At 40.0% G+C, this 14,786-nt stretch overlaps 1 protein-coding gene across 5 annotated transcripts in view; it reads right to left on the minus strand.

The window, feature by feature from the left end:
• Nucleotides 1–7,592: 7,592 nt before the first annotated feature.
• B3GALT1 (beta-1,3-galactosyltransferase 1) overlaps nucleotides 7,593–14,786 on the minus strand; it is a 198,603-nt gene continuing 191,409 nt past the window's right edge. For all 5 annotated transcript variants that reach the window (XM_065638185.1, XM_065638186.1, XM_065638184.1 and 2 more), the window contains 2 exons: nucleotides 12,857–12,895; nucleotides 7,593–12,276 (listed from right to left, as the gene is read on the minus strand). In XM_065638185.1, the coding sequence (XP_065494257.1) occupies nucleotides 11,067–12,047 (981 nt within the window). In that variant the 5' untranslated portion in view covers nucleotides 12,048–12,276; nucleotides 12,857–12,895 and the 3' untranslated portion in view covers nucleotides 7,593–11,066. The remainder of the gene's footprint in view (nucleotides 12,277–12,856; nucleotides 12,896–14,786) is intronic.

Genomic DNA, 14,786 nt, shown 5'->3' on the forward strand with positions numbered 1-14,786 from the left:
CAATTCTCCAAAGTATTTATTTTTCAATCCTAATTTATATATACGCACGTATATTTATTTAAAAGAGTTGTGAACCTTGCAGTTCACAAAATAATTTATTTTCCTTTCCCTCAGTTCTGAAATTTAATTTGTTACAAGAGGATTTATCTCTTCAGGTGAGTCTCAGCATTGCAGCACTTAACTTGACATGAGAGAAATGAGAACTCTCAGGCCCTTGTTCTGTCTCCCTCCTCCTCCCTCCCCTTTGCCTTTTCCATGGACCACTCGCTGTCCAATGAGGAAATCTCTGGGCTCACAGATGTCGTGTCGTGGTCCACGTGGAGGTGTGCGCTGGATGTGCAGACTCTCTTCAGAAGTTATAAATGCTCTTGCCTGAGAACCGCCCCTTCCAGGAAACCATTTCAGAGCTTGCTCGCAGCTTTCTGTGATTTAGTTCTTGGTTGTCATTGCCGGAGACTGAGATGTAGCCACACGCATTGTTGAGCAATTTCTAAATGTTCTCTAATATGAACTCCCCCAGGTCTGATTTACTCCGGCAGTCACTTGTGGTTTTTAAAAGCTACCACTGTAATTGCAAACAAAACCGAACCACAGTGTCTGTCTACAGAGTTATGTGTCATGTGGGGAAAAAGTCCAAACCCATTTTGTAGCTGGTGTTATTCTTCGGATGTATACGGAACCGGTCCTTTCTTACAGTATTGAGGTCTTGGTATGTACATACCATGTTTTTATTTGTTTGTTATTGTGAACTTGCTTTTTTCTGACTAGTCCTGGGTTCTGTTTGTATGTCAACACAAATTAAGCTAACCAAGCATTACTAATGCTTGACAAAATAAATCTGTGCACTTAAGCAATTTGTTACTACTTTTAAAGGCATTTGAAAAAAAACCAAACCCCAACCAAATCCATTTCAACCACTTACATGCAACAATCTCAGTAAGAATCCTTTAAAAGCTTTGGTTGGAGACAAGTATGTGTACGTGTTAACACCAGCTAAATAAATACATAACAAAGAGTGGAGACTAGGGCTTCTACTGCTTATCTGACAAGGATCATAATCCTTGTCTTAGTCACAAAAGAATTCTGTTATTCTTGGAAATAATTTTTATAATTAAAGGCAAAATTGTTGCCTTCTGGAGAGGCTTTCCAAGATTATCTGTTCTTATAGAACTGAACTATATTACTGTCTGAATTTATGGTAAGTTAATACAAAGAGAGATTATTTGAATATAATTTCCTTTTAGTGCAGTTATTGGCAAATTTAGGAAAGAGGATATAAATGCACTTTGCGAGATATAAAATGGTACCTATATAGATTCCACAAGTTTCTTCACCTGCGGGTGTTGATATTTTAGTTTCCTTTCACAGAATGGTTTGAGTTGGAAGGGACCTTTAAAGGTCATCTGGTCCAACCCCCAGCCTTCAACTAGATCAGGTTTTCTTGCTCTCAAACCATAGCATGATTAGTAAAGCTAAAACCTGGGACAGTCCTGTTTGCTCCAGTGTCTCCTCCTCATGAGCTGTCACCCATCCTCACAGTCAAGGAATAACAAAACATTTCTTATTTATTTTGTATATTTCACGTGCCAGGCAGGTGTGATTTTTTTTCTGTTCTTTAAAAATGTTTGCATTACATCAAGCTTTTTTCCCCTTAAACAAAATACAGCCATATTGAAATTGTGATGCATAAAAAAAATTGTAAACTGATAGGTACTTTTGAAATGAAGGGCATGGAAAATAAGAGAATGAAATATGATTGATGATCAGTGCTGGAAAGGGAAAACATGGGCAGGTGGTAGTATTAACACTGACAACCCGTATGGTTTTTAGTTCACTTACTGATGCGGCTGTCCTAGCATTCAAATGAAATGTAATATACTCCTCCGAAGTGGTATTTCTCTTGGGTTTAGGAGAAGATAAAAGTGCAAGCTTGTTTTCAATGACATTTCCAGCATAGTAATTTCAAAACCATAAAAAAATGTAAAGCATTTCATCATCTGAAATGTCCAGGAAATAGATGATCTATCACACATGAGACAACTTTATCTGCTAAGGGTTCACTTTCCTTAAAGCCTGAAAATCCTGATATGTAGGGCTTGGGGGCACCATGATTTATTCTCCACGGTAAAATGTGCTGTTCCCCAGTGGAAGTTTTGTACCAAGGTACCTGCAAGGTTTCTGCCTGTTTATGCTAGAAAGCACCCACACCTGGGGCTGATGCGAGTTTTCAGGGTATAGGATGTGTAGGATCTCAGTGGGTCAGGATATGTCTCATTTGTGTTCTTTAGGAGCCATGCTGAGGGCAGCCCTTGCTCTTAGAGGTGAGAAGGACCTGCCACTGCCTCACCAGTCAGAAAGGACTTTCCTTGCTCATCTCTGCTTTCCTAATATTGCAACCCGGGAGTTGAATGACCATTCTTGCCCCGTGGATTTTGTTTGGTTACCTAATTGAGGTCTGCTTCTCTGGGGCATTTAGTGGGTGAGACATTTTTCTACTCGTCTGCTTACATTTATTACTGGATGCATTGGTTTTGTTCGTAGTTTATTTTCATAGAGTTGGTGCTCCTTGAGCATGAAGGTTTTTGTTACAGGATATCCCTGGAGTTCAAGATAAGAAGCAATATCTGGAGCTTAAACCTTAAAGTCAATAGAGTAGAGGTCTAGATATTTCGGAGGCTAATATGTGTTCAGAGTAACCCATGGGCGTTCTTCCACGTCACTCATGTTTTAGCACATGACTTCGCCCTAAACAAGGGCGACAGTAGTAATCCCACACCAGCTACCTCAGTTGCACACTTAACTAGTGTTTTTTTAGGGGGAGAATAAGGGTAATCAGTTTATTTTTAGTCTGATCATTGTAAGCATATGGATGGATATATTGTCTACATGATATACCTGACATTCACCTATCTCTGAGGTACAAATAGACAGCAATATCTGTCATGTTAGACACATTTTTGTCTTGTGTGAATGGTGCATTTTTGGATCTTGTTTCTGTATTGATAAAACAAATAGACAATAACTGTTCTGCAAGGCTGTTTGTTTTCCTGTAGATACTTACGTGTTCAAAACCCCTTTTAAAGGAACCTGTGAGCCCTTGTGTAATGTATTGCATCTAATTAACACAAGCCAATACTTTTACAAGTAATTAAATCAGTTTAAAAACGTTGCACGACTTGCCCATCTGTTGGAAGTAACAGCGAAATTGCGGTATAATACAAATTAAAATGTATACTTTCATAACCTGTACTTCTAAGTATGTGCCAGCACTTGCATTGTGTGTGTGTATGTTCCTCTATTAAAAAAATGTAATTTTAATTACCTGCTGTATATATTCTTTATTCTAGCCCATTAGTTTTATCCCCATGTGTAGAAATGCTGAGTCCAAGTAACAAGGCAGTAAATAATACTGGCTTTTAATGACCAATTAAAGCAGCCTATCATCAACCTTGGCATCAACTGAGTTTGTAATTCAAGTACAGATATGCTGTAATGGGCTAGAATACAATGGTGCTCGGGAAGTTTGGAGCCAGCCCTGTCAGTACAGGAGACCCCTCCCCAGAGGCAGCAATGCTTCGTTCCATAAACCATCCTGCAACAAAACCTGATAAACCTGGAAGCTGAGTAAGTGGTTCCAAAGTGATAGCAAATATGATGCAAAGCCTCAGCGCACCTTGATGACTTTATCCTGAACATTCTGGACCTTTTTATGGCCTTTGTGAGAGGAAATGTTGTTCTATATAAAGAAAGTTCTTTTAAAAATAGCATGTGTATGTTGACACCTGCCATGTCTGTAGCTTCTCTAGCCCATAGACTTGCTGTCTGTTCCAGATACTAGCAAAAATTAATTTTCTGCTTTAAATGTGGTAAGACAAGCTGTCCTGTCTGGTGAAACTAATCCAATGATGCAGTTGTTGATACCTCAAAAATGGGGATAGAGAAAAGTACCGCTGTGCTCAGCCTTCATGCAAATACTCTTGTAATAGATTCAGTGCCGGATGTCTGACTGTTAGAAAGACAGAAGGAAAGTGCAGGCAACATAGGGAGCAGAAGCGGATAAAAAGATTAACACATTGAAATTATGGAATAGGGTATACTTGATTAAATGGAAATTAAAATGAAATGTGAAAAAATGCTGGTTTGAATTCTGATAAACTATTGGAGGTTATTTTAGGAAAGGTAGAAGGAATAAGGAAAAAAACATATAAAGTGTGTGATAGCAAGATCTGTTAGGCTGTGCAATGATCTCTGCAGGCAGAGGCAAGATGAAAGACGATGGACCTCGGTCTGATCAATGGAGGAGAGGAACTGCAGGGACACAAGCAAGTCCTGATGCCAACGTGAAAACACCATCCATGCTTGTCTCATTAGCAAGGGAGAAGAAAATGATCCTAAATTAGATTGTTGGGATTCTTCTAGATAAAAGAAGTTTAGGAAAGGTGTCGTTATACCACCATTTTTTCTCCAGTGCAATGACTGCAAAAATAAAAGTTGTGTAGGGAACGAAAAAACAGTGATTGCAAGAAGTAGGTACAGCCCGGTGGGGCTCTCGCTCTCACCAGTGGCAGGTGTTCGTTAGTGCTGCCAGACTTTTTATGAGCGGAATATAATGTTTGTGAACTGGCAGGGAGCCAGGTGCTGGATAACTCAGCACAGAGCCCTCTCCTGTCAGGAGCGAGTGTTCTCTTGCTGCTTTCATTGCGCAGGTTACCAGCCTGTAGGTCTCATGTTCCGCTTTGTCTTCATAGGAAGTAGGCTTAATGGGAAAGTGGAGAGATTGCTACTTGCTTTGTCTTCCTGCTTGCATTTGCTAGGAGTTGAAGGTTCTGGTGAGTGAACTACCATCTGGAATACAGTGTTCTTCCCCAGAAACCTTGATGATACCCCCATTGATTTCACTGTGACTAGGAGTAAGACCTGAGTTGGGCACAGAGGTTAAAATTCAGCCCTTTGTAAAAAGGCATAAACCCCCTGGAACTGAGGGGGCTCGTGACTTGAATCGAGTCTGGTTTCTCTCAGCTCAATCCAAATGCAGTCTGCAATACAGCAGATCATGGAGACCAATGTTTTAGTTAATTGTCCTTGAATATATACGAGGATAAGGTCAGATGGATAAAGGATAACCATTGAAACTTCTCACAATAGAAGAGTCTTTTTGAGGAGGGATTTTAACAAAGTTGAATAAATAATAAAAAAATCCAGAGTGTTTCAAAATGTTTTCTCTCTCTTTGTTCTTGCTACACTTTGGCACTGCTTTTAAGATGTTCCTGTAAATGTCTTATGCTAAGCAAGAATCGATGCGTGATTTGAGCATGATGCACTTAGAGCCCAGTGGCTGGTGTATCAAGATGAGTGAGTCCAGGCACTGGTTGTGGTTTATCTCACTCACGTGACTGCTGTCTTTATTGCCAAAAGAGGAGAGAGAGTTTTGTGCTCTGGGCCTCCTAGCGCTTCCCTAATGATACTGTGGGGAGCTCTCTGCCCCTTGCTTTTACTGCTATGCTAAGGTGCCAGAGAGCTCTGCTTTCTCTTTGAGGAAACAGGTCATGCTAGGAAAAAGGCCAGAGAAAGGAACTCCTAAAGGAAAAAAGGACATAGGTATTGGATTTACTCTTGATAGTCTTGACTTAGCTGCAGATATGATAGGTGTTACCCAGCACACATCAAGTTTGGAGTATTTTCTTCCCCCAAATAGAAGTTGTCTGCATTACAAAACCACTGCACATAATTCTGCACAGCTTGATGTGTAACACCGCCTTTGCAGAATAAATGCTCAAGGATAAATCCTGCATGACGAATAAATCACCTCTTGGTCTCGTTATCTCTTTCAGGTGAGGCAGAGATATGATATAGAGTCAGCTAACATGCAGACCTAGCAGAAAAAGGGATCTTTTTCCTGTGCTAGGCATGTCATCAGAGGAGATACTTCAGACAACTCTATTACAGGTACAGTTGAATCAATAAGGCATATTCTTTCCCCCCCGCCCCAACGACTCCTTCCATTTCATAAATTCCTATTTTTAACAAGAGAAGAGTAAGCACGTATTATTCAGTACCATGTTTCATGTCAAGCGGATCTCCTTTTCTGGCACGTTGCTGCTTGAATAGGCCAGCTTCAGCAGTTTTGAGAAGGTTTTTTTGCATATTGTTTTCACTTAGGGCAGTGCGAATTTCTTTGGAAATCTATGACAATCAATTAAGTAAATGAGAAAATAGAATGCTTGTAATTGAGATAATCAAGCTACATGAAATCCACCCTACTAGTGCTAATATCTGTATATCTCCAAGCTGTATATTAATTAAACACCATGTAAGCGTTGCAATTAGACTCAAGCTGCTGTGGTGAAAAAGAGAGAAAAATGAAAGTGATTGGAGCAGTTTTTACTGTATGTGAAACTCTTAGTTGTTTTAAAGCATCTTGTTATGATTTGTAAGGTTGCTGCAGACACCGCCGGGATGCCCAAGGACTCTGCAGCAGTCTTCAGCTGCTTCTGAAACAGGTGACCCCTAACAAGTATACATTGGTTTGCAAAAGCTACATTTCTTCTCAGGAGCTTGTCTTGTTTTCCGTCAGTTTCATGAATGAGTTTGGGTTACTGAGCTCTGAAACCAGTAGTCAAAGAAGTTCAATATTTTGTTCCACATAGGAAACTGCACAGGGGAGAATGGAGAGAGAGGAATTATTTTGACTGATTCTTACAACAAAAGGGACTCTGTCCTGCTTTTTTGTTATTTTGGTGTTGTAGGGTTTTTTATTTATTTAGTTGGTTGGGGTTTTTTTAAATTTTGATGTGAAGACCCCAAGGTCAGCCAGGCTTTCCTGCTGGACAAAACAGCATCTTAAAATACTTGTTTTGGGAGAAGAGAGCTGCATGCAACTAACGGGATAATCTGCGTGTATTCAGGTCGTGCTGCTTTGGTTATTTCCAGGTGCTTTCTTGGGGTCTCGGGGAAGCAAAAGGCTCTGTCAGGGGCAGCGTGTGGCTCTCGGAGGCCGGGGAGGACCCTTCCCTCGCGATGAGAACCTCCTTGCAGCCACTGCAAAGTGAGTCTCTTGTGTTTTAATGAGACGTGGGTTTGGGGACATTCGTGGTTTCTCTTTTTCTCCTGCGTAGCTTTTGCTGGCTGCAAGCATATACATTGATGTATCATGGAGGTTGTGGAAGAATCATGTTGGAGGGCCATGGGAGTCAAACAGCCTTTCCACCTTAGAAATGCCAGACTCCGGTCTTGTTTGCTGGGGATGCCAAAGCAGTGGAGTACGGCAAAGCAGGTGATGAACCTGTTTGCTAATTTGCCAAATATTGCTCTGAGTGTTTTGAGATTAAGTCTTTGGCATCAAATGAAGTAGTACACCCAAGCCTCATCTAGGTGTTCCTGCTCCAGCAGGGGGATTGGACTAGATGATCTTTTGAGGTCCCTTCCAATCCCTAACGTTCTGTGATCATTGTGGACTTCAGCTTGATGAAATTGTTGCACAAATAATGAATAAAAGTAATACTTTTGTTCTGTTTATTTTTTCCAATTATTTTTTTAAAATCTGCTTTTACAGCACAATATTCTTCCTTATGCAAAATGACCCTATTCAGTGGTGTTACGTTTTCACATAATACCATTTACATTTTTAGAAAGAAGTGAAGAAGAAAAGTTACAGGACATCTTCAATTTTTCATTTGATTTTGTTCTTTTTTTATTATTTGACATTAATACAAAAAAATAGTATCTTGATTAGCAGCTTTGCTGGCAATCCCACAAAACTGTAATACTTTAATCTAAAAGAATGCACTCCTACAGACACTATAGATAAAACAATATATACAATTTAAATAAATACATAAGTACAGCCAGTCATATATAATGATACACTTAAAGTTCAGTTACTGTTGACAAGCTTTTCTAGTTAATTACACTCTTCATTTACAAATTGCCATTGCCATCTATATTATAAAGACCAAAAAAATCCCAGTAAGGGATCAAAATTGATACTTTGTTATTAGGAAAGGTGGAAAATGAACTTTGAGACTTCTGTTTAAATACTCGCATGGTTTTAGCAAAAAAATGCTTTTGTGAAAAACTCCTGAAAAGAGGTGTGTGTCCCTCACAGCTTCCTCACTCAATGTGCTTTGTTCATGTACGTTTTAGAATCAAAATGTGATTATAGTCAGAAGTGACTAGAAACCAGCACGTCTTACCCAAGTTGTCATTCGTCCCATGCTCAGTGAAACAAAATGACTTTTAAGTAACATAAATATTTTTGATTAAAGGAAGCCTAATGCAAACACTTGTTTGTTAACAGTACCCCTTGTGACACAAATACCAAGTGGAAGGGACAGTAAGCTGTCCCTATGGGTAGGTGTATTGCTCCCTATCTAGCTCCGGGTTGCAATACTGCAATTTTTGAGCAAAGAGAAAATAATAAATCTGTTATGGAAGTGCAACAAGCTGGTGAAGTCTAGTATCAGAAAATAAACAGAAGTAGAAAATTGGGCTTTCGTTGTGTTCTTTTAAATTCACTTGACAAGAAAAGAAAAAAATCTTATACATTCAAAAGTTAGGGCACACATGCTTAAGGCTCTTGAAACACTGGACAAATATAATGCCTAACTCAGCTTCATGCATAACAGAATACTACGTAGCAAGCAGACTCTACACATATATACAGCTAAATACAGAAGAAAATGCCTTAGAAATATATACATCAGTTTCAAGATGAACATTTACATTTCTGTTGACGATCTATCTATTTATAAATGGCAGGAAATATATTTTTAGATACTATTTTCAAGGTGTACCTTCCAATCATTAACGCAGTCTACTTGCAGTAGGAGAAATTCAAGGCTGCCGTGCTACTTGAGCCCTGAGGTATGTGGACTGGGAGCCCCGCTGTTCTCTTGGTTACTAACCAAAGGCCACAGAAGCATCAGCAGGAGAAGTAAGGCCACCAAATCCATTTTGGCTGTGGATTCTGAAACCCTAAATTACTGCGCAGTGCAGAGGGATAGCAGAAGTGATCGCAGCCTGTGGGTTGAAATTATTACCAAATGTGCTCCCTGTAGGACGGCATCTGTGCTGCCTGATTTACCTGAAGGCTGGAGATGAATGCCACCTTTGTTTCCCTTCCTAAACGAGTGTATTCTGGGGCTTGGATAAGGAACGCTGAACTTCACCTAATCAGTGCGTGTGTGTTATATATTCATCTATGCAATTAGTTGGCCCTTGTTTAGCTAGAGTTCTAAGTTGGACACGAAGCAAGAGCCACTTTAACAAGGACTAGGTCAACTAGGGAAGGATAAATCTTAATTATGTTGCAAGAGATTCAGTATTTTTAGATAAAATTACTGATTTTTATTTAAGAAGGGTGCAATAGCTCCTGTTGATTAGCAGTAACTTCTGGGCTGTTGTGTAGCTTCACCTTTAGATCTGAAGTAGATTTGTTTGAGACAACTACTGCTTGTGGCTTGAAGGCAAGGTACGCTTTACCTTACTTACAAGTAGTTCCTTTTACAATGGTAGTGCTGCATCTATGAGTAAGACTAACAATTAGTTGTGCAACTGCAAACCTTGTGGGGTAGCATCTTCATTCCTCTGTTACTGTTGTAAAGTGCTATGTACACCTGTGGCAAAATCAGGTCAGAATTTTCCTTTAAATTCTTATTCAGTTAATTTCTGACAACTTTATAGACATCCTGAATAACATACAGACTTAGCAGTTTTTCATATGTTATATGTAATTCTAGCTGAAATGAATGAGACTTGTGTGTGCTGTGGATGATGTGAGTAATCTACAGCTAATAATATATTTGGTGAGTTTTGTATCTTTGTAACTTGTCTGTGAATTGTTAGTTCCAAGTTATTTGCTATAATTTTAATGACATTTCATTAACATTCATATTCAAAACACATAAGCACATTATGAAACTTGAATAAAATCTTGTGTATTTGATTTCCACCGCATGCTCTGGGGATCTGTTGAGTGGGACCTCAGTGACTATTGGCTCTGTGATGGGTAACCTGGGACCTGCAGATTTTTAACAAAGACTCGAATCTGTTTTTCTTTAATAGGTGATTCCAAAAGCCCTCTATTTTGCTGTGAAAGTTGTACATAACCGTTATGTACTCTGTTGCATGTTACTTTGTTTTTTTAGGTAAATAGTGCAGTGACTGATGTTGAAGAAATATGCTGCTTGTTGACACTGTTATAATTCAATATATATGTTGCTGTACAAGACACTTAATAGAGAGACCCACTGATACTAATGAGAAACACTACACTTGCTTTGAAATTGAAAGTTAAAAGATATTTGTACTTTTCTCATGTATTTTTAAGATAGTTTTTCATACATCTCCCCTGTCTTATTTCACCTACAGATTCTAGTTCATTTTAGAGTTGTATTAGATCTTTTAGGGGCTACTTTAGATAGTGGAAGGAAATGGGGTGTCTTCTGAAATAATTTAAAGGAATACCATTTGGTGGATTCAAATATACTCCAGTGTGTGGATTTGTTTCTAAAGCCTATGAGACTCTGATGTTCTTACCTGTCTAAATTCTGCATCAGTAAGCTGTTTGGGAATTGCACACATTTTACTATAAAATAGACATGTCAAGATAGGTGTGTAAGGTCAGTGCAAATGTGTACCACCCAATTTATTCAGAAAGCTCTAAACAGATATGGTTGCAGGGTGTCAAAAAAGGAATAAAAGTTTGTTCATGATTCTTCATTTTTTAGGGCCTGAGTCTTATCTCAGAAGCTGGGGCATGAACTGTTAAGGAACTCATAGTTTGTTACTGTCCTTTTACATACAGATGCAGGAGCTGATACACATAATAGAGGATAATATATAAAATCTGAGATTTGACTCTAGATCCTTTCGGTTGGTGTAATGTCCTTAGGAAAAGAGCGTGAAATCTGTAAACCAATAGTCAAAACGGGAATGAAAAATCAGTCATTAGAAATCCTCTTACAGTTAATATCCCACAGTTTAACCTGTAAATCAGCAGATCACTTTGTCAAAAAATAACCAGACCAAACCAAAACTGAAAAAAAGGTATTTACATCTGAAAAATCTTAACATCTAAGGTGTTTCTTGCTGGACATGTCGTTCCAAATTCTGTGCATTTCTTCTGGTGTTATCTGGTGCACTGTGATCACCCTGCGGTACCTGCACAAGCTGTAGGCCATTTTCCAGTGGTTGAAGCCGCTGTTTTGGAAGGGGTGAATGCCCAGCTTCCGAAGACAGAGTCCAACGTACACGTCTTCAAGATGAAGAAGTCTGGTATGAAGGGAGGTTTTGTAAATCAGTTCTGCTACGTCAGCTGAAAAAATGTAACCGGTGCCTGAACAGAAGGGCGGGTAATTGCTGTCGGGATACAAATCTCTTGGCATGTACCACTTACTGCGAACATCTCGAATGGGTCCTCCATTTATAACATAACCAGTGAAGTACCTTCTCCTTGGCTTGGTGTTGGGTTTGAGCAGCTTATAAATAAGATTATCCATATTTACAAAAATATCACTGTCTGTCTTCATAACATACTTTGCTTTTGAACAAAACGTTGCTACCCATCTCATCCCCATCAACGTTTTCAGAGTGAGGTTATGATAAGAGTCGATAAAATCCTCCACAATGATGTCGTGAAAAATTTGGCTTTCTTGCTCTACCATTTGATTTAACACAGGATCTGCATTTTTTCCCAGAAGAAACAGCGTGGCGATTTTAATACCTTTAAAATTGTTTTCGTCTCCCCACGTTTCTCGAATGGCTTGCCTTGCATCAAACTCTTTGTGAGTTGTGCTGATAAGAATGACCAAGAAAGGGACACTCTTCTCACACTTGTTGGGTTCATTGATAAGAAAGTCAAAGGAATGTGGATTTATAGGTCGAGTTCTTATGTTGCCAAAGGAGACATTTTTTCTGGCTATGGAAATGCTACTGAGCTGTCTGTGGCCAGTGTAAGAAGAAGTAGGACGAGTTATACTTAAGTACCAAAGAGCACTTGCCCAACAAACTACTGTCAAAACGTATAAGCATGAGACCTTTGAAGCCATTGTTCCCCTCGCTCTTTTATTCCATGTGATGAATAAATAGCCTTCGTACCATGAGCGCACCTCTGTGCCAGAGAGGCAGCATATTAGTAACGAAACTTGAAAGTTCGATATAGAAAAGTAGCTCTGTAATCATTCATAGATCTCGAATAGGAGCTATTAACCCTGATGATACTCAGCTTTTCTTCTTCTACTAGCAGTGGCTTCCATTTCTTGGAATTTTTTGTTATTTCTGAAAAAGATGAAGAAAAATTTCCCATTGCTAGATCATAAAAGCCTAGGGCAAGAAAAATGAGCTTAAATATGACCGGCCATTAATAAGCTAAGTGTCTTAATGCATTTCTCAGATCTCATTTTTTTTCTTACGAGTTACCACAATGCAATATAGTGTACTAGAAAATAGCCTTATAAATGAAGTAATGCTTTCGTGATTTATAATTTCTCGTAGATGATAATATATTAAAAAGTTAAGCATGCATAGTGTCTTGGCTAATTAGGTAATTTTAAAGGTATATGAAAAGAATTTCCTGGTTTCTAGCCTTTTCTTGCTTCCTAGCATTTTTTCTGGACAATCTTTCAAAATATGCCATGGAACACTTTAAACTTTTATAAAGAATGAAAAACAAAGTACTTGATGTTAGAACTAATAGCATCAGTGGCAGGTACGTGCATGAATACCTACAGATCCCATTTGGTCTAAATGCTGTTGATGTCTGTCCAGCTAACGAGAGCATGCTTTGGTGGAAATCAGACACAACTGGACTGACCGGGAAAGGCACAGGAGAGAAAGCAAGAGACGTATACTGTCTTACCCATGTAAACGTCAGTGCCCGAGTAGACTCCGTAGAAGTCTAGAAATAAATTAACACAGTTCAGTTATTCTTGTTGGCTTCCTTCTCCTCTCTCCCCAGACCAGTCTTTACTTCTCATAAGCAAACATCATTAGTACACCACAGAAGACGAACCCCGATGGCAGCCTGTGGCGGGTGTCCCCCCGCTGGCCGGCGTGCAGGGCTCCTGCCCGGCCAGCCCGTCCCCACCGCCGTGTCCGTCCCGCCCCCGGCACCGTGGAGCTTCGGGGCTCCCCTGGATCCGGTGGACGTGCCAGCCCTGAAGCTCGCATTGCTGTTAGCGTGTTTCCTGGGAAGCAGCTTTGTTTATCATCATTTCATGGAAATCAGACAAGCTGCATCGAGCCTGCCGGGTCCATGCTGACTCCCCCAGGGCACAGCAGTAGCTGGAGAGAGCCTGTAGGCTCCGCTTTCCTGGGCTTTACCCTTGCATTGCTTTGGAGCTGAAGCACAGTAGAAGCATGCAACAGATGAGCTTTACACAAGAGTCTTTGAAATATTTAGTATTTACTTTGGATAGAACAAAACAAATATGGATTCAGGTAAAAAGAGAGAAGCTCTGTATTAGAAATGTCCCTTCTGTTTCTAGGCTGCTTTGCCTTGTTGCTTGGATTATATCAAAATGCTTTTTAAGGAGCCCGTGCGTCCCCCACGTTGGCTATGTGTGGTCTCTTTTGCCTTTCTTAAAAAGCAGATGTGACTGTGGCCCTGGGGGTGGCCCCGTGGCGGGGTCTTCTGCCCGATGACCTGTCCTTTAGGGGTGTGTGGACAGAGCCCCTGTGGCAGGGGGTCGAGTCAGAGGATGGTTACCCTGTGTTACTGTGTCACACTGAGGTGGGAAAACAGCAGAGAAACAATCTTGAAATTTGTTAAATGTATACAGACCGTAGTCTCCTTACAGATGCTCATAGCTAGTGCTCTCCTGTTAGTCTTTGTTACATGCGCTTCTAGGTATTTAACGCCCAGAACCAGAATAGCCCTCTCCCCATCCATGAAACAGGAACATGTGAATTTGTGGCCTGTTTCAGAGGTTTATCTGTTTCAATCGGTTTTGCCCTATAACCGGGGCAATTTAACGAGGCAGAGGCTGATGGCGATCTCCTCTGCCGCTTGCCACGGGACTTGGGGTTTGTGATCTTTTCCCACCAAACAGCAGCAGTAAACATTTGGGGGCAGTATGTTTCAGGCCTTTAATTCCCCTGTAGGGCTGCAGAACACAATGATTTGCACACATATGTACATCCTTGTAAATAAATACAGTTGTGATAAATATATGCACAAATGCTACTGTCACGTCTGGAGAAGGAATCTGTCCTGCTGTAACAACACACTGTGGTCACTGGGACACGGTTCTGAGAAACGGAAAACACATCCGTGATTTGGTAGGTTGGGATTTTTTCTGGCTTTGTGATTAATTTCTGATAGCCTCCCCTACTGGAAACCCCAGGAGGCAAAAGCACAAAGCATGAAATTCCATAACGCAATGAAGACGTAACACTGTAAGGTGTAGAAGATTGCGTTAATAAAGAAATACAGCAGTCGTGGATTGGAGATGAAGAGTGTGAGTTACGTAGGTCAGAGTATTTCAGGGACTCCAGCATTAAGGTCTCACAAATACTTCTAATATTCTGCATATCATGAATTATTTTAGGAAACTATATATTGCATTCTGTAGATCTGTATATTTTTCTGTATCCTTTAATAATGGCAGGTGCATTAGTTACCATGAATACTGTGCAGATTTCTGAGGGAAAAGAAAATTGTAACCAGTGCTTCTCATAAACTGCAAAATTACATGAAGTAATAGCTTTTCAGTCCAGCAATGTCATGGCTGTGATGTTCAATCCTGTGTGCTCTGAAAGGATTAGAAGCAACAAAAGCCTTACACCAT

The sequence above is a fragment of the Caloenas nicobarica genome, chromosome 6, assembly GCF_036013445.1.
Source record: "Caloenas nicobarica isolate bCalNic1 chromosome 6, bCalNic1.hap1, whole genome shotgun sequence".
In the NCBI taxonomy this organism is placed as follows: domain Eukaryota; kingdom Metazoa; phylum Chordata; class Aves; order Columbiformes; family Columbidae; genus Caloenas; species Caloenas nicobarica.